General features: G+C 41.7%; 1 protein-coding gene across 4 annotated transcripts in view; it reads left to right on the top strand.

Annotated features, from left to right (window-relative positions):
- The window catches only part of YTHDF2 (YTH N6-methyladenosine RNA binding protein 2), a 29127-nt gene extending 4136 nt beyond the window's left edge, over window positions 1-24991 (top strand). For 2 of the 4 annotated variants that reach the window (XM_040337955.1, XM_040337957.1), the window contains exons 2-7: window positions 7619-7643; window positions 12065-12141; window positions 16105-17418; window positions 20003-20065; window positions 22742-22776; window positions 24232-24991. In XM_040337955.1, the coding sequence (XP_040193889.1) occupies window positions 7619-7643; window positions 12065-12141; window positions 16105-17418; window positions 20003-20065; window positions 22742-22756 (1494 nt within the window). In that variant the 3' untranslated portion in view covers window positions 22757-22776; window positions 24232-24991. The remainder of the gene's footprint in view (window positions 1-7618; window positions 7644-12064; window positions 12142-16104; window positions 17419-20002; window positions 20066-22741; window positions 22777-24231) is intronic. The other 2 variants (XM_040337956.1, XM_040337958.1) reach the window with 2 other exon arrangements.
- The last annotated feature ends 2581 nt before the right edge of the window (window positions 24992-27572 follow it).

The following is a 27572-nucleotide window of genomic DNA, read 5'->3' as shown; positions in this document are numbered from 1 at the left end:
GATGTGACATTTCTATGTATTTATATATTTTTTATTACTAGTAATGGTAGCGATTAGCGACTTGGCGGGACTGTGATATTGTGGCGGACCCTAAGGGGTTTTATTTACTATAGCTAGAGAGGGCATAAATGGTCACAATTTTGCAGAGAAACGGCTTCCAGGTTTTATTGCTAAAGCTTTAAATGTGAAGCTGATTGGTTTCTCTGCAGAATTTTGACCAATTTTGCCCTCTGTAGCTTTAGGAAATAAACCCCCATCTGACACTTTTTGGGGACCAGTGACACATAGGCTTCTTTCGCACTGAGGCGCTATAGCGCTAAAAATAGCACCTGTAAAGAGCCTCTCACTTCAGTGTGAAAGCCCAAGTGCTTTCACACTGTAACAGTGCGCTGGCAGGACACCAAAAAAAGTTCTGCAAGCAGCATCTTTGAGGCGCTGCAGGGGCGGGTGTATACAGCGCCCCTGCCCATTGAAATCAATTGCCAGCGCTTGCAAAGCACCACTGCAGCAGCATTTAAAAGCGCCCCGCTAGCAGCCAAAAATCTCAGCAAAAACAGCGGTAAATCATCGCTAAAAAAAGTGGTGCTTTACTGCCGACACCCAGTGTAAAAGTAGCTTAATAGGGATCGGTGCTTAAAAAAATAAATAAAAAAAAATGCACTGTCATTGTACCACTGACAGGGAAAGGGTTAAGAGGGGTGATCAACGGGTTAAATGTGGGTCTGACCAGTGCATTACTACTGTAGGGGAGGTGCTTGTACTTGAAGGCATGGACTGCTGATGCCCCTGCGTAGGAGAGACACAGGCTTCATGTCTTCTGTAGTGACAGAACAGCGATCTGCCTTGTTTACATGGGCAGACCGCCAATCTGCTTGTGTACCAAAGCATCGGTGGGTGCTGGAAGACATAGTCTGCCGATCAGCTCCCGTTGTGTCTAATCACAGCAGAAGCGGGCCGGTGGTCGTGTGTAACCCAGAAGTGCTGTGCAGGAGACCAGCCTTGCCGGTGTGTGTGTGCACACACACACACAGCAAGCAGTTAAATGTTTTTGCAGCATTTTCTAAGGCCCCTTTGACACTGGGGCGTCGGCGGTAAAGCACCACTATTTTCTTTACCGTCGTATTTGCGGGGGTATTCGGCTGCTAGCGGGGTGCTTTTAACTCCCCCATTAGCAGCCGAAAAAGTTACAACCACCCACAAAGCACCGCTGCAGCAGCACTTTGCTGGCAGTATAGCCACGATGCTCATTCATTTCAATAGGCAGGAGCGGTATACACACTGCTCCTTCACCGCTCCAAAGATGCTGCTAGCAGGACATTTCTTTTACTGTCCTGCTAGCGCACTGCTCCAGTGTGAAAAAAGCCCTCTGGGCTTTCACATTGGAGAGAGAGAGCAGCGGCTCTTTCAGGGTGCTATTTTTAGCGTTCTTGCGCTTGCAAAGCTCCTCTGTGTGTAAGGGGTCTAAGTGTTTTACAGCTTCAGGCTTTTTGTTCAGCCAATAGAAAGCAATATGAGGAGTTGAGCGAGGAAATTGGGGGCGGAGAGCTGCTGCTTGAGCAGAATTTGAGCAACAAAACTCTCAAGTCAGGCATTTCTATTGAAGGCTAAGGGGCCAAAAAGCTTGTGTACTTTTAGCGACAGGTGGTTTGCTTTAGGTGACAGAACGCTCAGATATCAACAGAGGACATTGAAATTAATATAATTTGGCTTGTTGAGCCTTTAGAGCTACCTGGGAACAAAGATTTTATTTGGGTACAGTGTTGCATGACTGCGCAATTGTCATTCAAAGTGCAACAGCGCTGAAAACTAAAAATTTCTCTGGCCAGGAAGGGGGTTAAAATGCCCTGTATGGAAGTGGTTAAAGGGGTTGTAAAGGTTCGTTTTTTATTTTCTAAATGGGTTAAGCTAGTGCATTTTTGGTTCACTTACCATTTTTTTTTATTTCCCTTCTAAATGTTTTTTTCTTTGTCTGAATTTCTCACTTCCTGTTCTTCCTCAGTAAGCTTGCCCCCATCATCCAAGCCGTTCTGGCTGGGGGTTAGTCAGCGTGCTTGCCACCTCCCTTGGGACTACATCCCTGTAAATGTTCACAGCGTTTTCCCGCAGGGATGTAGTCCCAAGGAAGGGGGCGAGCACGCTGACTAACCCCCAGCCAGAACGGCTCGGATGATGGGGGCAAGCTTACTGAGGAAGAACAGGAAGTGAGAAATTCAGACAAAGAAAAAAACATTTAGCAGGGAAATCGAAGGAAAAGGTAAGTGAACCAACAATGCACTAGCTTAAAGGAACCTATTTATAAAATAAAAAACAAACCTTTACAACCCCTTTAACCCCCTTCCTGGCCAGAGCAATTTTTAGTTTTCAGCGCTGTTGCACTTTGAATGACAATTGCGCAGTCATGCAACACTGTACCCAAATAAAATCTTTGTTCCCCCCCCCCCCCCACACAAATAGAGCTTTCGTTTGGTGGTATTTGATCACCTCTACAGTTTTTTTTTTTTGCGCTATAAACAAGAGTGACAATTAAAAAAAAAAACACTAATTTTTGATATATTGAATATCACAATTTTTTTTAAAAAAAGTTTTCCCTCAGTTTAGACCGATATGTATTCTTCTACATAAAAAAATCGCAATAAGCATATATTGGTTTGCGCAAAAGTTATAGCATCTACAAAATGGGGCGGCATAGATTTATGGTATTTTTATTTTTTTTACTAGTAATGGTGACATTGCATCGGACACTTTTGACACATTTTTGGGACCATTCACATTTATACAGCGCTTAGTGCTATAAAAACGGCTGATTACTGTGTAAATGTGACTGTCAGGGAAGGGGTTAACACTAGGGGGCACTGAAGGGGTTAATATGTTCCCTGGGATTGATTCTTACTGTAGGGGGACTCGCAAGGGGAGGAGACCGATGTGTGTTCCTCTGTACTGGGAACACACGTCGGTCTCCTCCTCTGGCAGGAGGTGGATCTGTGTGTCACTCCTGCCGTAAACGCTGGCAATCGCTGGTGCCCGGCGGACATCGCGGCTGCCGGTCAAGAGCGGTGCCGCGGGCACACACCCTAGATTGCCGGGAAGAAAATACATCATATGACGTCCACCCGGAGGGAGGGTTCCTGCTGGCGTCATTTTATAATGGCCCGGTAAGGAAGGGGTTAAGGTTCCTTCTTCTGATCTCCATCTTCAGTTCCAGATCCTCTTTTATTTACAAACATGCAAGGATCCCTTGCTCCATCTACTCTCTGTACCTATAGGCTGCAAGGGGACTTGGGTGTACCCAACACGCTCTGACTTTTCTTTCAGAAGAATTTACTTTGGACATGTCTGCCAACACTCACCTGGGTCCCCCAGTCTTATCTCCATCATATGAGCTACTTTTATCAACACTCTGTTATGCGAGTCACTTAAAATGAGACCTTGTGACCCTGACATGTGGTGGTCCTGCCCAAAACTCATGGTATTTTGGTCCAGAACCTTTTTGGTCGGCTTCAAACCATCTTCCACCTAACAATTCCTAACGTTTCTAAACTTGCCTTAGGCCCCTTTCAGACTGGGGCGGGAGCTGCGGTGGCGGTATAACGCCGCTAAAAATAGCGGCACTATACCGCCGGAATTGCCGCGGGTATCAGCCGCTAGCGGTGCGGTATTAACCCCCGCTAGCGGCCGATAAAGAGTTAATATCGCCCGCAATGCGCCTCTATAGAGGCGCATTGCGGGCGGTATTGCCGCGGTTCCCATTGTTTTCAATGGGAAGGAGCGGTGAAGGAGCGGTATACATGCCGCTCCTCTCACCGCTCCAAAGATGCTGCTGACAGGAGATTTTTTTGTCTCCCGCCAGCGCATCGCCTCAGTGTGAAAGCCCTCTGGCTTTCACATTGAGTCTGCAGTGCAGGAGTTTTTCAGGCGGGATAGCAGCGCTATTTTTAGCGCTTTACCGCCTGAAAAACTCCTCAATGTGAAAGGGGCCTTACTCCGTCTCTTGCCTTTTTTTCCTCACCAACAGCAACTAGTCATGTACCTTTTTCTGGCCGTTAAGCGGGCAATAGCCAAGCTCTGGAGCAAGCCTTCAGTTTGTATCCAGAAAGTAAAATCGTGAATACGATGATTAGGGCTACAACCAACGAGTATTTTCATAATCGCTTAGTTGGCCGATTGTTTTGATTAATCGGATAATCATAACTAAGATTGTACACCACACTTTTTTTAATATGTAAATAAATAAAAAAAAGGCAATTTATTCTTAAATATCCATATGCAGTGGTAAATATAAATAACCAACTACAGTAATTGTAATGCCTTCTATTACCTCCACTTTCTCTGGGATCAGATGCTGATCTTCCCTGCACAGAGTCTTTAAAAGTGATTATTTTTTTTTATTTTTTTAAACAAACTTGTTATACTTACCTGCTCTGTGTAATGGTTTTGCACAGAGCAGCCCAGATCCTCCACTTCTGTGGTCCCTCACTGATGCTTCTGGCTCCTCCTGCCTTCAGAGTGCCTCAATAGCAAGCTGCAAAGTATAGTATAGAGCGCCTCCTATAGCAAGGTAAAAAAACGTCTGCATTTAGAACCACTCACTTCCTGCCCAGGACTACATGTCCCATGAGGCATTGCTCCTTACACTTTCACATTTACAAATTCTCAGGCACTTAGTGACATGTATGGATGGTGTACTGAGCTGTATGTGTGCTGCACTGTCTTTCCTGATATGTAAACAAATAATGCATACTATATGCAGGCCAACTAATCAACTGGCCGATTAATCGATTATGAAAATGGTTGACAACTATTTTCATAATCGATTAGTTGTCGATTAACCGATTAGTTGTTTCGGCCCTAACGATGATGTTAAAGTTGTCCATTATCCTCAACAACCCCCAGCTAAAACGTCTTAAAAGATGGAAACCATGAACCATGGTTCCTTTAGTTTTGCCTTAAGCAAATGCATCCAATTTGTCCTACCTTTTTAGTTTACCTCCCTGATTTGTTGAGTCTGTGGGGCATGTACTTCTGGCCTTTTGCTATCTAGACACCTTCCTTTCCAAACCCCCATGTATTTTTTTTTTGTTTTTTTCATTCACCCCCCACCCCCCCCCCTTACACTGCATCTAAGCCCCACAACTCAAAGATGCTTTTTTAATTAATTTTACATTTTTAAAGCAAGTTCACCCATCCATGTCGCCATGTTTTATTTTTGCTAAGAAATCACTTTGAAAAACAACCCCCTAGCATTTCTGCATGAGGTCATCTTGAGTAAGGGCAAGATGATTCATGGGATTCGTCTGCCCTTAGCTCAGACATGCAGACAGTAGGGTGTGCTTTGCTGAGACAAGCCCTCCTGAATACTCCTGGGATGTATGACATAATTTGCCTAGGCAAGAAACCAGGAAGTAATTGAAGAAATGTAAAAAAAAAAACAGTCTTAGGAAGGTCTATCATTTACTATTTTTTTTTTTTTTTAATCTATTTACTAATACTAGCAGCATAAGGATTAAGAATAGTCATTGTTGACAGAGTGAAGTTCCACTTTAAGACTCTCTGGTTACCCTGACCATTTGATGTGTCTTATAATTCTTGCTGTTAGAGTCTCAGTATGTTGAACTTGTTAAGTTTCTTTTAGAAAAACGTTTTTTAATTTTTGTACAATTCTGCGTCGTCCTGTGTGGGCGATTAAGCTGATTTACTTGTTTCTATGAAAACTAATAATATTAAATGAAAAAATAAAAATCCACAAGACTGGGGAGTGGGAGGGGTCAGAATCGGAAACTTCCAGGTTGCCCGCAGTGGCAAATTATGATGCTTGACTGCTCATTCACACTGTTTGATGTGCATTTTTCTGCACTGGTTATGCAAAGGCCACCAATAGGGCACTTGGAAAACAATAATTTTCTGTGTGTTTAATTGAAACCGCAATGCAGCATGTCCTCCATTTATCTGTTGCGTATTGCGTAAGTGCTATTTAAGGCAGATTTATTTTAGATTTTATTTTTACGAACAAACCTGTCATACTTGCCTAGTCTGTGCAGTGGTTTTGCACATAACAGCCGTGAACCTCCTCTTCTCTGGTCCCATGCCAACACTCCTGGCACCTCCCTTCTGCTGAGTACCCCATAGTAAGCAGCTTGCCATGGGGACACCAGAGTAGGCTCTCAGCCAATGAGGTGGAAAAGACCTAAGAGAGCCCATACACTCGTGCAGATTGCTGGATGGAGATGGGGCTCAGGTTAGTCTTTGAATGCATGAAGGTAATACCCTTGAGTCTTTACAACCACTTTTAGGATTTTGGAACCCGAAACAGACCCCTGATGACCTGCAGTGGTGCCTGCACAAGATAGATTATAAAATGTAGGGTGAAGGTCTGCTGTAGGCTCGGCCAACAGTCCCAATGCAAGCTACTTATCTACCAACGTGACAATAGCAAGTAAAATTGTAAAAGGCACATCAAAGATTACTTATAGATAATTTACACTAGCATTGACCTCTGTGTGCCCCATTTATTTTCTAGTCATTCTTTGGGCAATCTAAGTGGATGCAAACCTAAGATTTTTTTTATAAATGAAGACTTCTACCTGAAACAGTAGGGGATGTCAATCCACCTTTCCTCCGGCTTGCCACCAAGAGTTAATCCAACTCTGAGCAATCCGACTGACTGACTGACATCCGATTTCTTTCTCAAAGAGAGAGTATTCCAGCTTCACATCCCCCTCCTTTCTTCTCCTCCCCCAGGATTGGCTGCTCTACACCTCGGCATGATGGGCATGCTGAAGTCATGTGGTGCCTTTCCTGAGTTTTGATTGGCTGTTACTCAAAACTCAGGAATTGGAAAGTGTAGAGGTGGGTGGGGAGTCTTGTGACATCACAACTCCGCCCACCGAGCTTCGGCAAAGAGACCACCAACCGATTCCATAGTGGAATTTTCAAGGTAGGTATACATATAGGAGGCTTGCATGTGTAAATATACATTAATACTGTGCCATTAGTTTATACTAGGTGAGTGGTGGGTTAACATTCACTTTGCCGCTCAGCCTGGCTGATGATCCTCTTTGCCGCTCAGCCGGGCCGCTGATTGGCTAGAGCGGATAGATGGAAAGCAGCGCAGCCATTGGCTGGCGCTGCTGTCAATCGCATCCAGTGACGAGGGGCGGGGCTGACCGATACAGTGAGCGTGCCCGCAAGGACTACACACAATGCAAGCTCTCTCGCATGAATGTGTGTAGTTCTTGCGGGGAGGACCAGAGACAGCCACGAGGAACCCCAGAAGACGTGGATTGGGGCTACTCAGTGCAAAACGAGCTGCACAGTGGAGGTAAGTATAACATGTTTTTTTAAATAACAATTTTTTTTTTTTTTTTTGTTTACAACCCCTTTAAGATCAGCTTGAGTCACAACAGCCGTAAGCTACTTAATCTAGTCGATAAAAGTTACCGATCCAACTTGTGGCAAAGCAAGTCATATTGTGAAAGTCACAACAGATTACTTTTAGATTGTGCATGCTGTCATTGATCTGTGTGCCCCATTTATTTTCTTATCTTGTGGGTCATCTGTTCATGTGCTCCCCTTAGTTATCTTACTGTTGAGTTCTGACTGTACCTCTTTTTGTTTTTTGCAGAGACCCAAAGGGCAAGGAAGCAAAGGTGAGTAACATTCAAACAACGTATTTCATAGGCATTTGACGCCTTGGGTGGAAAGAAGCTTTAAAATTCAGTCTACCTTTAAAATGGCAAGGAATTTGCTCTTGGCAACAATGATGTAGGAAGCATTAGATGATATAGTAGCAGATGACCTCCAGTTAGAACAGGAATGCAAAGAGTACATTGTGCTTTGCACCTGCAATGCAAGAAACAGGTTTGCTTTAATGCTCCCTCCGCAGCAGTATGTCCTCATCTTTCCTCTTCTCCTTTTTCTGTAACCTATGCTTTTCTTGCATTTTAAAAGCACAGGTTTACGCATTTATTGTTTTTCCACTGTTGCAGCCAAACTGGAATATCATCTACAATAATTGTTACAGGTTCCTATGTATACAACATATCTTAAATATTTAAAATAGCTGCTTACAATTTTCCTTTTTTAAACCTCTAACTGAAGTTTTTTTCTCCTATGTAATATTAAGGAGGGGCCTGGGTATTGCATACCTCAGTGTTAATTGTGAACTAGATTTTTACATTCTGTCCTAACAAGGGGGTAAGTCTCAGGGCTTGGGTTCTGCATTGCTAATAAGAGGAAATTTGGTCTGTCCCCACAACTTTCACATTCATTTGGAAATTGTTCAGGGCAGCATGCAAAGGCGTGCTCCAAAGAAATAACTAGAAAGGTGTGTTTGGTTGGTTTGTTTGTTTAAGACCCCTTTTCACACTGGGCCGTTTTTCAGGCATTTTGACGTAAAAAAAAAAGCACCTGAAAGAAGCCTCATCTGCAATCCCAATTTGAAAGCCTGAGTGCTTTCAGAGCCCTTTCACACTACCCAAAAAACACTGGTAAAGCTCCGCTAAGACCCCTTTCACTCTTTGGCCTTTAAAAAAAAGTCTCAATGGGAAGGGGCACTTTAGGAGCGGTGTATTCAACACTCCTAAAGCGCTGCAAAGAAGCTGCTTGCAGGACTTTTTTTGACGCCCTAGCAGCGCCTCAGTGTGAAAGCACTCTGGCTTTCACATTGGGATTGCAGATGCAGCTTCTTTCAGGCGCTTTACAGGTGCTTTTTTTTTTTTTTACAAGTTAAAGTGCCTGAAAACGCACGTGTAAAATGGGTCCTAATGTATAATTATTTTTGTGAATGAGAACCTATAACATATAGTGGGGTTTGACTACAAAAGTGGAATTGCACATTAATATGTGCAATAGGTTGCTGGGAAATGCAGGGGTGAGTAGAAAGTCTGCATCCCACCTTTCAAAAAAATTAAAACTGCAAATCTATCCTAAAGGCCCCCTCATACACAAAATCTCTTCCATTTTAAATCCTATGGGATTCTTCACACCACTGTGCTTTGAGTGCGTCTTGAAAAGTCCTGCATGTTACAACTTTGGTGTCGTATTTCGGATCGCACCAAAAACACACATTCCTACTGAAATTAATGTGAAACGTGGTAAAAATGCACTGCATTTAGCGTCTTTGGTGCGTTTGAGTCGCATCCATTTCTCACAGGTGTAGGCAACCAAAAAACACACCAGTAACGTAACTTAAAGGGTCACTAAAGGATTTTTTTTTTTTTTAGCTAAATGGCTTCCTTTACCTTACTGCAGTCCTGGTGTTATGTCCTCATTGTTCGTTTTTGCTTTGCTGTTGCTGTAATTCCTCTGTTCTGGACACTTCCTGGTTGTCTGTTTCCTGATCACCACAGTACTGGGAGATTTCTCTCTGTGGTGACTAATCAAGGAGGTGTGATTACTGTGTGTAAAACGAAACTGGATTGGTGCTGAGGAGTTTTAGACAAAGTATCACTGCCCTCTATTGGCTCACTGCCCTCTATTGGCTCTCTGTACATCAGAGAACCAGGAAACAACAGCAAAAACAAAACTAAACTGCAGGCACATTATATGATTGGCTTTTATCTATTTTTAATAATTTTTAAAAGGAATCCGTTAACTATTATGTCTCTATACCCTGTAAACAGTCATTTCAGCTAATTTTTTTTTTCCTTTAGTGACCCTTTAAGCATTTTTACCACAATTTTACTACAGAGCAGTGTAAATGGGCCTTAAAAATCTTTGCATGGTTGCCTTTTTAATTTTTTTGTTGGTAAATATTTAGTTAAAAAAAAAAACGCAAAACACCATTTAGGCTAAGTGCCGGTTCACACAGGGGCAACCCGACTTACAGTGCGACTTTGCAAGGCGATTTGCAGGCTACTTCAGCTTGACTTTGAGCAACTTGCAACATGACTTAAAGTTGATTGCAGGTCGAGCGACAGAGTAATCCGCTCTGTGGGAGGGAGGGGTTTGCCTGGGTAAACTTTTTTTTTTTTTTTTTTTTTTTTCTTTTTTTCTTTTCTCTCTCTTGTAAAGTTGCTTCAATTAAAATGGAGATCCGACTTGGAGGCAACTTCCAAATCTATGGATACAAGTTGACTAGAAGTCGCCTTGAAGTAGTACAGGAACCTTTTCTGAAGTTGGAGCGACTGCAGTAGTGTACATTAAAGCGGGAGTTCACCCATTTAAAAAAAAAAAAAAAATCTCCCCTTAGCTTCCTGCTCGTTCGGTCTAGGGGAATCGGCTATTTATATTAAAATATGATCCGTACTTACCCGTTTTCGAGCTACATCTTCTTCCGTCGCTTCCGGGTATGGGTCTTCGGGAGCGGGCGTTCCTTCTTGATTGACATTCTTCCGAGAGGCTTCCGACGGTCGCATCCATCGCGTCACTCGTAGCCGAAAGAAGCCGAACGTCGGTGCGGCTCTATACTGCGCCTGCGCACCGACGTTCGGCTTCTTTCGGAAAATCGTGACGCGATGGATGCGACCGTCGGAAGCCTCTCGGAAACCTGTCAATCAAGAAGGAACGCCCATTCCCGAAGCCCATACCCGGAAGCGACGGAGAGGATGCGTCTCGTAAACGGGTAAGTACTGCACATATTTTAAAATAAATAGCCGATTCCCCTAGTAATAACGAGCAGGAATCTAAGGGGGAAAAGTGCCCTCTAAGGGTGAACCCCCGCTTTAAGACGGCTCTCATTCACTTCAATGGAATTTATGTCCAGCAACTTGAGGCAACTTGAGGTCTGACAAGTCGAATCCAAAGTCGCTGTAATGTGAACCAGCGCTTGAGCCCCTTTCACACTGGGGCTGTAGGTGCGGTATATTAACGGCGCAATAGCGTCGGTCGCTAGCGGTGTGGTTTTAACTCCCGCTAATGGCCGAAAAAGGGCTTTCACATTGAAGAAATAGCGCAGTGTTTTTTTCTCCTTGGAGAAACCCTAAACAGCAGCTGCTAACAAAAATACAAATTGTGAATAAGACCACAAATGTGGAAATTAAGCTGCCAGTACCGATTACATAAGATGCCCAAAGTAAACAAACAATATAAAAACCAAGGTACAGCGCTAAGTGAACAGTGATAAACCAAATTATTATATGAAAAAAATAATTGGGTATAAAAATTAAAAAACAAAAAAAAACTGACATGAATTGTCCTATCTATCTATCTATCTATCTATCTATCTATCTATCTATCTATCTATCTATCTATCTATCTATCTATCTATCTATCTATCTATCTATCTATCTATCTATCTATCTATCTATCTATCTATCTATCTATCTATCTATCTATCTATCTCCACAAATGAATAAAAAATTAGAGTTCATGAATAGTGATCTGCAACAAGTAAAATAATTTCATCCACCGAAAGGACACCAAAATCGTGAGATGTATTCTCCTTACCACATGTATATGACCGTCGTTACAGCGGTCAGAACAGGCGCAGGGATGTTATTGTCTTCCTGAATAGACCATCTCTAGGCATGTATAATGAAGGGACAAATCCAAAATGTAATGGTTCCAGGAGGTAAATGGCTGATTCAGACGACTCCTCTGCTGCCACTTTCAACAATGTCTTCTCTCTACTTCCTCCCGACTCGCCTCTTACCGGGAACTTATTTATAGCGTGAAAGGGGCCTTGATGAAAAGCCAACTATACAGTCTTGCTTATATTTAAGTTACTAATGTCAAACATTCTGCATAGTCACAGGAGGTTGTGTGAACTGAACATATTGTTAGGCATAACATTTTGATAAAAGCATATTCGTCATAAGTTTAGAGTGTTGGAACTCAAAGTGAACTTGTGCACACCCCCTCTTCTGCATAAAGGCATCTTCCTGATGATTCATTTGCTGCCAGGAACTAAGAAATATCCCAGTGCTTCTGGGTATGGAGATAATGTGATTGGCCAAGTGTTGCATGTCAGTGGGAAGAGCCCTTTCAGTCCAGTGTAAGCTCCAAATTGCCACTTTACTTCACTCCAAAGTTTCCTTGGGTTTTGAGGTGTTAAAAAATAATAATCTAGGAAGCTTTTGAAAAGGTATATGCACTAGGTCCCTAAATTAACTGCTGTATGTGTTTTCAGTTCAAAATGGAAGTGTTCATCAGAAAGATGGAGTTGATGATGAATTTGAACCATATCTACATACACAGGAACGACAGGTAATCCTTCTTTTTTTTTTTTTGTCATGTCACAACTGTGAAGGTAATTTTACCTCCTGACACTTAGATCAGTAGAATCTGTACATTAAAATGGGGAAAAGTGCACTATATATATATATATATATATATATATATATGTATATGTAACATTTTAAACCATACTAGATGGTATTAAGATGTTTTATACTCCAAAGAAATTATGGAAAAAGTGAGCGCTAACAGGGAAAGATGTGGTTAATGTACTTAAAACTGAGGGAGAGAAAAACTTACTGTGCCAATTTCAAAAAAAGTTGGGATGCTGTGTAAAATCTACATAAAATAGAAATGCATTGATGTGCAAATATCATAAATCTATTTTGTTCACAATAGAAAGTGTTTAAACTGAGAAAATCTACGTTAAAGGGTCACCCAAGGAATTTTTTTCTTTTTTTTAGCTAAATGGCTTCCTTTACCTTACTGCAGTCCTGGTTTCATGTCCTCATTGTTCGTTTTTGCTCTGATGTTGCTTTAATCCTTCTCTGTTCTGAACACTTCCTGGTTGTCTGTCTGTTTCCTGATGAAAAAAGTCATGGGAGCTTTCTCTCTGTGGTCACTAATCGAGGAGGTGTGATTACTGTGTGTCTAAAACCCCTCAACACCAATCAGTTTCGTTTTGCAAACCATCACTGCCCTGTATGGCTCTGAGTCTCTGTACATCACAGAACCAGGAAACGACAGCAAAAACTAAACTGAAACTGTAGGTACATTATATGATTGATTTTTATCTATTTTTAATCAATTTTAACCACTTGGGATCCGCCTGCCGTCAATTGACGGCTGCAGTGCGGATCCCAATTTCCAAACTGCCGTCAATTGACGGCCGCCCCTTTGGGCGTTCCCCGCGCGCGCTCCAGAGCGCGCTGCGGGGAAAATCTGTGTTGGCCGTGTCCCTCGGACACAGCCAATTACAGATCGCCGCGAACGGCCAATCAGAGTGGCCGTTCGCGAGGCGATCTGTGCGGCCAATGAGAGAGGATCTCATATGTAAACATATGAGATCATCTCTCATTGCCGTTTTACACAGAGACAGCGGTGCTGTCTCTGGAGAGGAGACCGATCTGTGTCTCTTGTACATAGGGACACAGATCGGTCACCCCCCCAGTCACCCCCCCCTCCACCTACAGTTAGAACACTAAGCAGGGATACATTTAACCCCTTCCTCACCCCCTAATGTTAACCCCTTCAATGCCAGTCACATTTATACTGTAATTAGTGCATATTTATAGCACTGATCGCAGTATAAATGTGAATGGCGCCAAAAATGTGTCCGATGTGTCCGATGTGTCCGCCATAACGTCGCAGTCCCATTAAAAATCGCAGATCGCCGCCATTTCTAGTAAAAAAAAATAATTAAAAAAAAATAATTCTGTCCCCTATTTTGTAAGCGCTATAACTTTTGCGCAAACCAGTCGCTTATTGCGATTTTTTTTTTTTTTTTTTTTTTTTTTTTTTTACCAAAAATATGTAGAAGAATACGTATCGGCCTAAACTGAGAAAAAAAAATGTTTTTTTTTTTTTAAATTGGGATATTTATTATAGCAAGAAGTAAAAAATATTGTATTTTTTTCAAAATTGTCTCGCTTCTTTGTTTATAGCGCAAAAAATAAAAACCGCACAGGCGATCAAATACCACCAAAAGAAAGCTCTACTTGTGGGGAAAAAAGGACGTCAATTTTGTTTGGGAGCCACGTCGCACGACCGCGCAATTGTTAGTTAAAGCGATGCAGTGCCGAAAGCTGAAATTTCACCTGGGCAGGAGGGGGGTATATGTGCCCAGTAAGCAAGTGGTTAAAAGGAATCAGTTAACTATTATGTCTCTATACCCTGTAAACAGTCATTTCAGCAAAACATTTTCTTTTCCTTTCCAACTCCTTTAAGGAAAACATAAGGTAATTTCAAAATTTTAAGCCGCAACACATCTCAAAGTTTGGACAGGGCCATGTTTTTCACAATGTAGCATCTCCTCTTCTTTTAACACTCTCTGTAAAGATCTGGCAACTGAGACCAGTTGCTAGAGTTTTGGGAGAGGAATGTTGTCCTATTCTTGCCAGATTTACGATTCCAACTTCTCAATAGTCCTGGGTTGTCATTTTTGTTCTACTATGATCCGCCCAATATTTTTAATTGGTGAAAGGTCTGAACTGCAGGCATGCTGGTTAAGCACCTGGACTCTTCTACAAAGTCATGCTGTCATAGATGCAGTATACGGATTAGCATTGTCCTACTGAAATATGCAAAGCTTTCCCTGAAAGACATTGTCTGCAATGAAGTATATGCTGCTTTCTAAAACCTAAAAAAAAAAAAAAGTTTGAGAATTGATGCCTTTCCAGATGTGTAAGCTGCCCATACCATATGCACTAATGCACCCCCATACCATCAGAGATGCATGCATTTGAACTGAGTGCTGATAGGCCAGAAAATTTCAAATTTTAATTTGTCTGACTACATAAGTTTTCCACTTTGCAACAGACCATTTTAAATGAGCTTTGGCCCAGAGGGAATGGTGGCATTGCTGGATAATGTTCAGATATGGCTGCTTCTTTGCATGGTGGAGCTTAACTTGCATTTTTGGATGGCAGGGCGAACTGTGCTCAGAATCATGCCTGTTTTTAATGCAGTGCCATCTGATGGCCCAAAGAATACGGGCATCCAATATTGTATTTTTGCCTTTTCCCTTGTGTACAGATTTTTTTTTTTCAGATTCTGGTTCTTTTGATATTTTGCACCTGTAGATTATTGTATATTTAAAGTGTTAGCAATTTTTTACATTGAACAATATTTTTGAAATTGTTCAACAGTTTTTAGGTGCAGCATTTCAAAAATTGGTGAAACTCTGCCCATCTTTATATTACACTCTGATTCTCCAAGATACCTTTTTCTGTACCCGATCATGTTACCGACCTGTTGAAAAATGTTCTTCCAGCTTTTCCTAGTTGGTGCCACTTACTTTGCCAGCTTTTTGTTGCCCTGTCCCAAGTTGTTTGAGACCTGTTGCCATCAACTTCAAAAATCTTTTTCTTCAAATGGTACATTTTCTCAGTTTAACATTTGATATGTTTTCTATTTTCTGTTGTGAATAAAATATGGGTTTCAGATTTTGTAAATCCATTGCATTCTGTTTATGTGGATTCTACACAGCGTCCCAAATTTTTTGGAATTGGGGTTGTAGAAGAACTTTATTACTTGGGCTGCTTTCACACTGGGATGTTGGTGGTAAAACGCTATTTTTAGCAACACTTTACTGTTATTTTGTGGCAGTTTTCGGCCGCTAGCGGGGTGGCTTTAACCCACGCTAGCGGCTGAAAAAGGGTTAAAATTGCCCGCAAACTGGTGGTTTTTCGGCGCTGCACAATTATTTCAATGGGCAGGAGCAGTGGTGTATACACCACTCCTTCACTGCTCCAAAGATGCTGCTTGCAGGAGTGTGTTTGTTTTTTGTTTTTTTTAACGCCCTGCCAGCACATCGCCTCAGTGTGAAAGCATTTGGGCTTTCACACTGAGACTGCAGGGGAGCTGTTTTTCAGGTGCTTTACAGGTGCTATATTTTTGCCCAAAATTGTCTGAAAAATGCCTGTGTGAAAGGGGTCTTCTATTAGGTAACTGGGGGTATTAATTGGCACTATGCATTTCTATGTAATTTACTTTTTTTTTACATATTTCTAGACATCTAATTTTGTTGCCAACAATCGGCTTATCCTTACAATTCTCAACTTTTCTTTCTGTAGCATGAATGCAGCTGTTAAACTGAAAAATTGCAGATTGGTAGATGGCATCGAAAAATATTTTCAATGGGCCTTATACTGCTATTGACATTTTTGTACAATGCATCTCCTCCCCTTTTTTTTACAAGTTTAAAAAAAATACATTTATGGTTGTTAATTACACTTAAATTAATTTTTCTCTTTTTTTTTTTTTTTGTTGTAGAATAATGGCTACACTGCCTTGTCAGACTCATACCTTCCTAGTTATTATGGTCCAGCCATTGGTTTCTCCTACTCTCTGAATGATGCTGCCTGGTCTACTGGAGGGGACCCGCCACCAACCATGCCTTTTCTTGCCTCCTATGGACAGTTGGGCAGCAGTGAGCCCCACTTTTTACCAGATGCCATGTTTGGACCTCTAAGCAGTGCCCCTTTTTTGGGACAACCTGCATTTAACTTTTTTCCTAGTAGCATGGACTTTTCAGCCTGGGGTAGTGGAGGAAGCTCTCCTGGTGCATCTGCTCCTAGTTCTGGTTATGGTGGTAGCTATGCATATGCTCCAAGCACTTTGGGAGGAGCTGTTTTGGATGAACAGACCAGTTTTGGTGGTGGCAAAGCAGTTGGCAGTCTAGAGCAGAGCATGGGGGTATTAAAACTGGGAGAAGGAAATGGTATCAAAACAAGTGTAAACATCCCACCTGCAACCATCGCTCCACCAAAGCAGGCATCATGGGCGGACATTGCCAGTAAACCTGCTAAGCAGAATATTGGAAAGGCTCTTCCTCCACCAGTGAAGCACAACATGGAGATTGGAACTTGGGAAAACAAAGCACCCTCCAATAGCTGCCAACCACCATCGCCTCCAGTGGCACAACAGCCTACAGTGATTCCATCTTCACATGCTCCTGCACGTTGGTCAGCACCACGCAATCGAGGATCAGAGCAAACTCAGGCCTCACCTATTTCATCGGACCCTCATCCTGTTTTGGAGAAACTGCGTACACTCAATAACTATAACCCCAAGGATTTTGACTGCAACCCAAAATTTGGACGTGTGTTTATTGTTAAAAGTTACTCAGAAGATGACATACATCGATCCATCAAATACAATGTGTGGTGCTCCACTGAGCACGGCAATAAACGCCTGGATGCAGCTTATCGTTCTCTTAATAGCAAAGGTCCAGTGTACTTGCTTTTCAGTGTTAATGGTAGTGGTCACTTCTGTGGTGTGGCAGAAATGAAATCCGCTGTAGACTATAATACCTGCGCAGGTGTATGGTCTCAGGACAAATGGAAGGGACGTTTTGATGTACGTTGGGTCTTTGTTAAAGATGTTCCCAATGGGCAGTTGCGCCACATCAGATTAGAGAACAATGAGAATAAGCCTGTTACCAACTCTCGAGACACTCAAGAGGTTCCTTTGGAAAAGGCTCGCCAGGTTCTTCGAATCATAGCTAGCTACAAACATACCACTTCCATATTTGATGACTTTTCGCATTATGAGAAGAGGCAAGAGGAGGAAGACAGTATCAAAAAGGTACTCCTAATTCAAACCTTTGTTTTTGACTTTTCTGTGCTTTAAGTTTTGTTTTGAAGGTTCCTGTAAATTAGCTTTCTTATAGGAGAAATTTAAATTTGCATAATCTTTAGGAGTGGGTGAATTTAGTATTGCATTTAAAATATTAAAGGTTTGGGGTGCGTTTTTTTTTTTTTTTTTTATTATAACAAGCATGTTCTACTTGTACCTGCTCTTTGCAGTCCCGATCCTCCTCTTAGGTCCTTTGCCGGCACTTTAGGCCCCTCCCTAGTGCCCCCATAGCCGAGCTGCTTATGTGTCCCATTCACACAGCGCAGCTGGGCCCTGTCCCCGCTTCCTCATTGGTTCACTGGTTCTGATTGACAGTAGCGGAGCCAGTGGCTACCGCTGCTGTCTCAGCCAATGAGGAAGAGACACGGGAGGGCTGAAGCTCTTGTACACGTCGCTGGATCGAGGTGGGTCTCGGGTAAGTATTAGGGGGGACTGGGGGTGCTGCTGCACACAGATTTTTAGAACGCATTAAGGTAAAAAAAAACTTGAGCCATTACAACCACTTTAAGACTGCCTTTCATGTGACAAATCAACTGTTGTTAAGAGTTTATAAAATTCTAGTCTGCGTTATTATGCACTAGAGACTTTTTTTTTTAAGCCCTTCTCAAAAATCCCTGTCGGATGCTCTAAAGTAGTGGTGCGATCAAATAAAACCGGTTTGTCCATGTGAAAGAGCCCTTACTCTCAAACTGTATTGGGACCTAAATTTGCAAGCAGAGAGGTTTCCTTTTGCAGAACAGACCCAATATCCCTTTTGCAAAAATGGCTTCTTACTTTCCTATTTGCAAACTACTGAATGCATGCTAAATGTCTGTTGGGAAGAATTTAACTTGTGCCCATTCAAGATGGTAGAAGATGGTGAACTAAAAAGAAGCGGCTGAGGGTGCTTGTGAACAATGCAATGCTGGAGGAGAGGTGAGTATTTGCAGACTTTAATTCTGCTTTAAAGAAGCATCTGTCTAGTTTCAGTGCTAAATGTTGGCTGTATGCGTGTTAGGATTTCAGCACAACGGTCGAAAGTACACAGAAAATCTATTTTATGTACTTTGCTAATTACGTAGCAGCCAGGTTTGCATCATATAATGGGGCAGATTTTCTCTAAATTTAACCCTCTTGCGGCCTCTGATTTAGGCACTTTGAGTTTAGAGCTGGCATATCCTACACACTCTGGCCAAGAAACAAGCTGATCAGGCAGAGCCTGTGCTTATTCGGCTCCAACAGTGATGTTAGGGGTCTAAGAGACCCATGATGTCTCCCTAAAGTGAACTATGCGCTTTGCCCCCCTTGCGATAAAAATACATTTAACAAATTACATTTTTTTTTTTCTGTAATGGGGTCTACAGCATATCTAGTTGCAGTTAAAGGAGAAGTCCAGCCTGAGCTTTTTTTTAGGCTGGGCTTCTCCTAAGGGTCACAAAAGTGTAATTTAGTTTTGCACTCATGTGACCCATTTTCAGCGGCGAGCGGTCTGAACTCCGCTGAAGTGACCAGGATCAGTCGAAGCAGCGCGTCATCTGAGGTCTGGATCCCCCCAGCTGCCTTAATTGATGCCATTCTCAGCGAGCCGCTGAGACTGCTACTCTTTTTATAAATTCTTTATTTTTTTTTACAGTTTTCATATTCACATTGTAATATTCCACATTCTTATGCTAATATACTGATTAGAATGTGCACATCGTGTTAGAATTTTTACTCCTACATTCAGCAGTAACAGTGTAGTGTTGGATTACACTGGGAGACAGCTGATTGGACCAAATGCACCTTCACATAGCCCCTTCACATAGGCAGAGACTTTCAGAACTGTCCTGTGAGTAGAACAGCTTTCTGCTAACCCATCCTGACACAAAATTCAGCTCAAATTTCATGAATTGGGTTTACATCTATTAAAGCTGCACGATTCTGGCTAAAATGAGAATCGCAACTTTTTCTCTGCTTGGAATGAAGATCATGATTTTCGCTCGTAATATCTTTGGCATTCTACAAAAAAAATTGGGCCAACTTTTTTTTTTTTTTTTTTTTTTTCTCTAGGCTCTCTGCTAAAAAAATGTTTGGGGGTTCTATGTAATTTTCTAGCAAAAAATAAGATTTTACCTTGTAAGCAACAAATGTCAGAAAAGGTTTAGTCTTTAAGTGGTTACACTTTCCTCATTTACATACCGAAGTTCACCCCTTTTGATCCAAGAACAAAATGTTTACAATGTATCCATCTCCGATGTTCAGATAAACTTGGCAGGCTACCTGGATATTTTATTTTTTGTCGGAAGTGAGCAGAGATGTTTCTGTACATACATGGAATCGGGAAATGCTGTTTTCAGATTGGGAGGGGAGTAGAATGCTTTTTTGATTCTTAATGATTAATTGTGCGGCTCTAACATCCACTTTTGACATGTGCTAGTTTGCGGTGCATACTAGCTAGAGGTGTGGATCTTCACTGGTCTCAATCGTTTCTATTATTATTCTGTCAACCATTTGATTCTGTGATGCATCACAATTACTACCCGTGGTTTTCATCCATTTTTTTTTTTTTTTTTAGGAGAAATGCCCAATAAGCCAGTCATCACTAGAAGCCCCACTGCCAGGGATCATTTTCCCAGAGGTCAGCTATAAGAATATATGTAATTGGCGTGAATTTTGAAGTGTTATGCTTTTGTACACAGCATCGATTACTGTTCCTTCTTTTGGCTAAATTAATCTTGTTGACTGAATGTAAAATGAGGACCTTTACAGTTTTATTCTGCCTTCTGTGCACACACCCTCGTTTAATTAGGGGGGTTTGTAACCCTAGATTATGCTTTGCTGCCAGCCCCCTATTTAAAGCTGGTATCCTGCACTGTGTAATTGTTGGTTACAATTTATGCCTTTCAATACCTTTTTTTGTGATGTGACTCTCGGCCACTCTAACATTCCGACCCAGGGCTACAGCAGGAGGGGCCAAGATCTCCCTCTGACATCAACCAGGAGGTCACGTGACCGCCAAGCTGGTTGCTTGGCCCCTCCCTCTGTAGCCCTGGATTGGAGTAGCAGAGCGGCCGGGAGTCGTGTCAATGGCCTAAAGATGCATCACAAAAAGGTATTTAGAGGCATAGGCTTTGCTTCGAACGAACACTTGCACAGTGCAGGGTGGCAACTTAAAAGGGCTGGCAGCAATTTTTATTTTAAATTGTAGTCTTTTATTAACCGCAGCAGAGGGGCGCCGAGACAAGGAGGGAGAGAAGAGTGATATATCCATGTGTTATACATTCCATTGTCGTTTTCTTGAAAAGCAAAGGAACCACACTCTTGTATTATAAATTACATATTCAAATTCACAATAGGAAATGTATCTTAAATTGATTTATAAAAAATACATAAAAATTGTAAAGCAACAACCAACTGGATACTGGTTCTAGTCACAAAGTAGATCTTTTCCAGCACACCATGGATCGACACAAAGTACCTGGGAAAAGGTGGCTTGGAGCCGCTCTGCAATTCAATTGGCTTCTAATGTACTCTGAATTGTTTTTTCTATTAACCCTTAGTCATGGGTGCATCTTTAAAATAAAATCATTCTTGTAATGAAAAGGTATTTTTGTAAAGCCCCTCTTAAGAATCTTAACCCCACCCATCTTATTTCTAGCTTTTACGTAAAAGCCATGGTCACAGGTTGGAAATGAGGTGTGGGGATTTATATTTTGCCTGGGATTGGGCTTAAACCTGAATCGTGCAAGCGAAGTGAAAGGGTGTGTATACATCTTTTCTTGGCACGCTTACAGAATTAACAACTTGAAGATGAACGCTAGGCGTAAAAGTATTCCGCAGAACCCAGAAAAGATAAAAATCCATTTTGTGCACCAAATGCCTTGGCAAACCTAGATTTTGGCTTGTAAAGCAGTGGTGAGATCTTCACTGTGTGCTGTAAGTGACATCTATTCTGTTCTGCTTGGATTCAGCAGGGGATCTGTTTATGGATCCCCTGCTGATTGTACCAGACGCCACTTGTCTGAAAGCACCCTAAATGTTCAAATTCTTGTATTACATTTAATTAGATTATTTTTAAACTAAATAAGGAAGAACAGTCGGACCGCTTATTGTGTCCACAGAAATTGTGCCGATCTTTCACCAGCAGAGTCCCTAAGAGATGAAGAAACTATCAGTTCTAATATTCTGTGTCTAAAAAGTTAAGTTAGAAATCCCAACTCCTCCTATAGGGTTGCCTCCTTAGTAGAGCTGCACGATTAACCGTGAAGAATCAAAATCGCAATCTTTTTCCCTTCCTAATCTTCAAAACAGCAGGTCACAATCTTTCTAAGGGTCCTTTCACACTAGCGGACCGTTCATCTGCTCATTACAAGTCCGTTAACGGACTTGTAATGAATCCCTATGGGATCGCGTCCGTTAGCGGATGGAGCATCCGCTAGCGTCCGCGTCCGTCAGGATCCGCTTTTGCGAACGGAAGAAACCCTATTTTTCTTCCGTTCGGCGGAACGGATCGGATGCAGACGGACAGACGGTCCGTCTGCATCCGATCCCCCCCATAGGGGAGAGCGGAGCAGAGACAGGGCGATCTCTGCACTGTGTGCGGGGACCGCCCTATCCGCCGACAGCTCAGCGGGGATCCCTGCTGAGCTTTGGCGGACACACGGAGCGGACACAGAAACGATCCGCTCCGTGTAAATGGACCCTAACAAGTGCAGAGTTCTCACAGCTGGAAAAACAAAATCCAGGCAGCCTGACAAAGTTTTAATACAACACCAAATAAGTATAAACAAAGCATCTTTTCGTTCTTTTATCAAAGGAAAGAACTCCAGTGTGTAGATGAAGGAAGTTTAAACATTTAAAGACCAAACATTTTCTGACATTTGTTGCGTACAAGTAAAAAAATCAATATTTTCTGCAAAAAAAATTACTTTAACACCCAAACTTTTTTTTTTTTTTTTTAAAGCAGGGACCCCAGAGAATAAAATGGTGGTTGTTACAATATTTTTTGTCGCACCTCATTTGCGCAGCGGTTTTTCAAAAGAGTTTTTTTTTTTTTTTTTTTTTTTAATATACTTTAATGAATTAAAATAAAAACAGTAAAGTTAGCCCAATTTTTTTTTTGTATAATTTGAAAGATGTTACAACTCGAATCGCGATATTTATTCTAAGCAAAAAAAGTGATTCTCATTTTAGCCAGAATTGTGTACATTGTGACATTAAGTTTTGCTGTTTTCTTTGGCAGAGATGGGGGCCGGGGGAATATACTTGTTTGGGTGAATTTCCTCTACTTATCATTCTAATCTTTCATTTTTAGGTAATAAAGAATTAGAATATCGCACCAAGAATCAGGTAAGCTGACAAATGATGTGTATACACATTTGCCACATTCAGCATTTATCTGCATGTTTCAAACAAATTATCAGTCATTGAGTTTATATAGGCACAGGTACTATATTCAGTAACACAAGGCCAGTGGTAGTAAATGAGCATTAATCCATCTAGACCAGGGGTGGAGATCTACCTGGTCAATATTGAAGTTTCCCGGGGGGTGTGGGTTTTTTTTTTTTTTTTTGCACACAGCTTGAAAGTAATGCAGGCCATACAGTAATCATTTTAATTTATTTTAGTTCAACCTGGAGTTTGAATGAAAAAGGTCCAACTCCCCCTTTCACACATTCAAGATGGATGAGGGAGAATCCTTCCCACTGTGTTTTGTCCTGACAGTGGTAAGCTTTCCCTGCTGTCAGAACACACAGATCATTGGGGGGGGGGGGGGGGTAAAACTGTACACGCGTGTTGGACCAAAGTTGATCAGTAGATCGACCTTCTGTATAATCCATACATGGATTGAAATTGGCCACTGCTGAACTGCCAAATTTTGATCCACATATGGCTGGCTTGCGGTGAAGGGAGTTTTAATGGCAGAATTTTTTTTTTTTAAATCTTAATGCATCAAGATGAGAACTTTTGTGTGTAGCAGCCACCCCCCGCCCTGAACCCCCCTAAATTACTTACCTGAGCACCATCTCTCTAGCGATGTCCACAAATGCCTAAGCTGAGCTCATCTATCTGCTGCTTGAGTTTCCAGTCACAGGATGGGGAAGAGAAGTGACAAAGTTGTATTGCTTAGTTATTGTAAAGGTTCGAAATGTTTATTTATTTTTTAAATAAATATGTCATACTTATTTGCTTAATGCAATTATTTTGCACAGCGCAGCTTAAAGCTCCTCTTCTGGAGTCCCCTGCTTGTACTTCTGACTCCTCCCTTTGTAGTGCCGCCTGCTATGGGGGGCACCAGTGTGGCTTGTCCCCGCCCAATGCTCTTTAATCACACAGGTTTTAATTGACAGCAGCTGCATCCTGTGAAGAGAGAGCACATCGCTGCTGCTCTCAGGCACAACGCTGGATCGGGCTCAGGTAAATATCTGGGGGGCGGTGTAGCTGAAGGTATTTTACCTCAAGTGGAGTTCCACCCAAAAATGGAACTACTCCTGCTTTTCCGGTCAGCAGTTCCCCCCAGTCCCGTCCTGTCACGTGTCATTTGGCAGCTTTCAGCAGGGAGCAGATACCCGTCTAATCTGGGTATTTTCTCCCACTTCCGGCGATAGATTGCCGCAGATTCCGCTGCGATATACAGCAGAGATGTGTTGCTAAGAATTGCAAACCCTTCAGCACATAAACCATTCCCAGATATGTATTTCACAGACATATTAAGCTGGTCATTTTGATGTTTAGAACTTTTTACTCTTAAAAGCAAAAGGTTGTGTGTATCGGGTTCTAATGATTTATTGTATCTTTTTATAGGATCATCGAACAGACTTTCTCCTGCACACCCGTGTAGAACATAAAGGACTTTAAGCAAATGGATGATTACCACATTACAGGACAAACTTAAAAACTTGGGGCCAAAGCCTCCAAATTTTACCTTTCATTTTCAGGGATTGAACTATAGGATTCAGTGCTGGGATGCGGTTCAATACGTTTATACCCCCAGGATCTGAGATCAAGATTGGATATTTTTTTTTTCTTTCCTCCATAGAGGCTGGAGACTTTTCTCTTCCTTTTTGCCATTTTTTTTTTTTTTGCATTTTTATTTGGTTTTGTGGCAAAAGCCCTGGTTTCTTTTCCACAGCTCCCAGTAAGCACATGTGTGATTTTCGTAAAGACTTTTGTGTGTTTTCGGGTTTCTTTGCCATTTTCATATTGGTGGTACATGCACACTTTTCTTTTAGATATGCTTTCACGATATATATTGTCGCGGTGGATATAACTCTTTTTCACCACTTTTAGATGTGACTGAATAGCCATCTATCTGACTCTGCTGTAAGCACTTAGAGATAAAACAATATATATGGTACATGCATGTCTATTCCTACTGTGTGTGTGCCCTCGGGTATCAGGAGCATGCCTGGGCATAATAAATGTCTAATGTTCAGTTTCATTTCTGTAATTTTGTTAAATTTAACACAGAACCATGACTGCAGTTCTAATTTAGCTTGACTATAAAGGCTTTACTCATTAACTCTTGTATACATAATGATTTAAAATTGCAATCCTCCTGTCATTGGCCTTTGTGGTGTTCCAGCTTCTTATTTATTCTCCAGCTAAATAGCCTTTTACCATTCAGGTTTAAAAATGGGGTACTAATGTGCCCTGCGTATGTGTGTATTTAGTAACCTTGTTCTTCATTTAAGCCTGCTCTTTTCTAGGGAAATGTATTTAAAGCTGATCTGTCTCATAAAGTTTAGAAAATGTAAAGGGTTAGTTCACCTTTGTGCAATTCTTCCAAAAAAAAAGCCACATGCTTTCAATCACCCCCACCCAGCACATTACAAAATATTGTTCAGGTTTTAAAAGCTGCCTCTTTCTCGTTGTATGCTTGTGTCCTGCATGGGCCGGTCTCCAAAAATCTCTAGGTGGTGGTTGACACCACCTTTTTTTTTTGTTTTTTTTTTTTTTTAAACCTCTGTCCTGGCTAAACGCTAGGACAGGATGAAATGAGGAAGCGAAAGGAGGTGATCCCCCAATGTCGCACATCCGTGTAATCCTATGGTGGAGATCCCAATGCAAGTGGGAAGTATTTAAGCATAGTCGATAGCCACTTAATTGTGTGAAGGGGCGGACAGATGTATACAATTGCGTTTTTTTTTTTACTGCGGCAGGTTGACTCGGCTGGGCAAATGTTACCTTGCGCCGCTTCCCATTGTGGCCACTAGGGAGCCGATGCCCGGCGTGTGCGATGACCGCCGGGCACCTGCGATCGAGCGTGACAGATCTGCCTGCCATAATGTCGCAGTCTCTAAAAATCGCAGATCACCGCCATTACTAGTGAAAAATAAATAATAAAATGCCATAAACTACCCCCCCATTTGGTTTGCGCAAAAGTTATAACGTCTACAAATGAAATGCTTAATTTTTGGTAAAAATATGTAGAAGAATACATATTGGCCTAAACTGAGGAAAACATCTTGGGGGGGGGGGGGGGGGGGGGGACAGGGAATGTGGGATATTTATTATAGCAAGAAAATATTGCTGCTTTTTCAGAATGTACGCTTTTTTTATTTTATATATATATATATATATATATATATATATATATATATATATATATATATATATATATATATATATATATATATATAGTGCAAAAAATGTAAAACCGCAGAGGTGATCAAATACCACCAAAAGAAAGCTCTGTTTGTGAGGGGGGAGAAAAAAGTATATATTTTTTTGTTTTGGGTACAACATCGCATAACCGCGCAGTTGGCAGTAGAAGCGACAGTGCCGAATCACAAAAAGTGCTCTGGTCAGGAAGGGGGGGGGGGGGGGGAAATCTTCCGGGGCTGAAGTGATTTATCAAACAGCACTTGCAAATGTATACACCTGTTAGCCTTTCACACAATTGAGTGACTACTGATGATGTTTAAATACTCCCCACATGCATGGGATCTCCATTCCCATGATTAAGCTCTGGAGGTTGACTGAAATGCGTTGAGGACATGGCCTGGTTGGTGCCACTCTTATCGCCACTATTATAATTACACAGATGGATTGGATTACATTGGGGATAACCTCCTTTCTCTTGAGCTACAGCTAGGAGCCAGGCCAGGCTCCATCCCCTGTCGACACTTCCAGTGGCAGATGCGGAAGTATCCATATGCATACCCAATATCGGCTGAACCTGAGCAACACACAAACGCTGGATGGGATGAATGTTGGGAAAGGAAAAGAACACACTTTGTCCATGTGCAGCGCTTTTTCCTTCTATCAGAAGCAGCTGAGCCTTTTGCAGACCGTATATAGGGATGTACAATGGGAAAGGGATGTGGTTTTTTTTTTTTTTTTTTTTTTTTTTTTTAAAGCTAAACAGTGCTTTGCAGTTTATTGAACATGACAACAAACTTGGAGGTGCACATAAGATGACACTCTTTAAAAGCTTTTTTTTTTGTGTACGTGTATTCAGCACTGGCATTATCCCCTGCAGCATTGGAAGATCGTGGGTGTGGGGGCGGCATAAGACTGAAGATTTTCACAATGACATTCAGTACCAGCACAAGGGAGGCTTCAGATTAAATGTATATGTAGTTTCCCCTGTGATGATTAATTTTTACTTGACCTATACCAGCAGGTGCTGAAACAATCCTCCTTGCATAATTACCATGAGTGTACCCCTTACTAACCTCTGCACTGCAAGCACTGACTTTCTGCATACAAGTTATGGGGAATGTCTGAATGTTGTGCAATTGGACCTACCAGAGATATGTGAAGGCATCTGGCAGTACTTTGTTTCTCAAACGTGCACATGGCTTCCTTTTTAAAATGTGTGTGACGAGCATTCTTGAAGTTGAATTTTTCATTTGAATAATAAAATTACATCCAAAACTAGAGCTGCACAATTAATCGTTTAAAAAAAAAAAAAAATTCTGATCTCGATTCAACCCCTCTGACTATCTCCAATGCAGAGTTTACCGATTCTTTCATATAACAAGTGGAGAGACTTTATCTGCTCACTCGGCTGTCAAAATATCTGGGCAGTCTGCCAAGTTTTTTTTTTAACAGGAAACGTTTTAACTAATGCTTCCTCCTTGGATCAAAGGGATAGACTTCTTTGTGTAAGGGCCCTTTCAGACGTGCGGACCGTATGT

This window comes from Rana temporaria, chromosome 2 (genome assembly GCF_905171775.1).
Source record: "Rana temporaria chromosome 2, aRanTem1.1, whole genome shotgun sequence".
Lineage (NCBI taxonomy): Eukaryota > Metazoa > Chordata > Amphibia > Anura > Ranidae > Rana > Rana temporaria.
The sequence above is the reverse complement of the archived record's forward strand: the minus strand, read 5'-3'. Positions and strand labels throughout refer to the sequence as shown.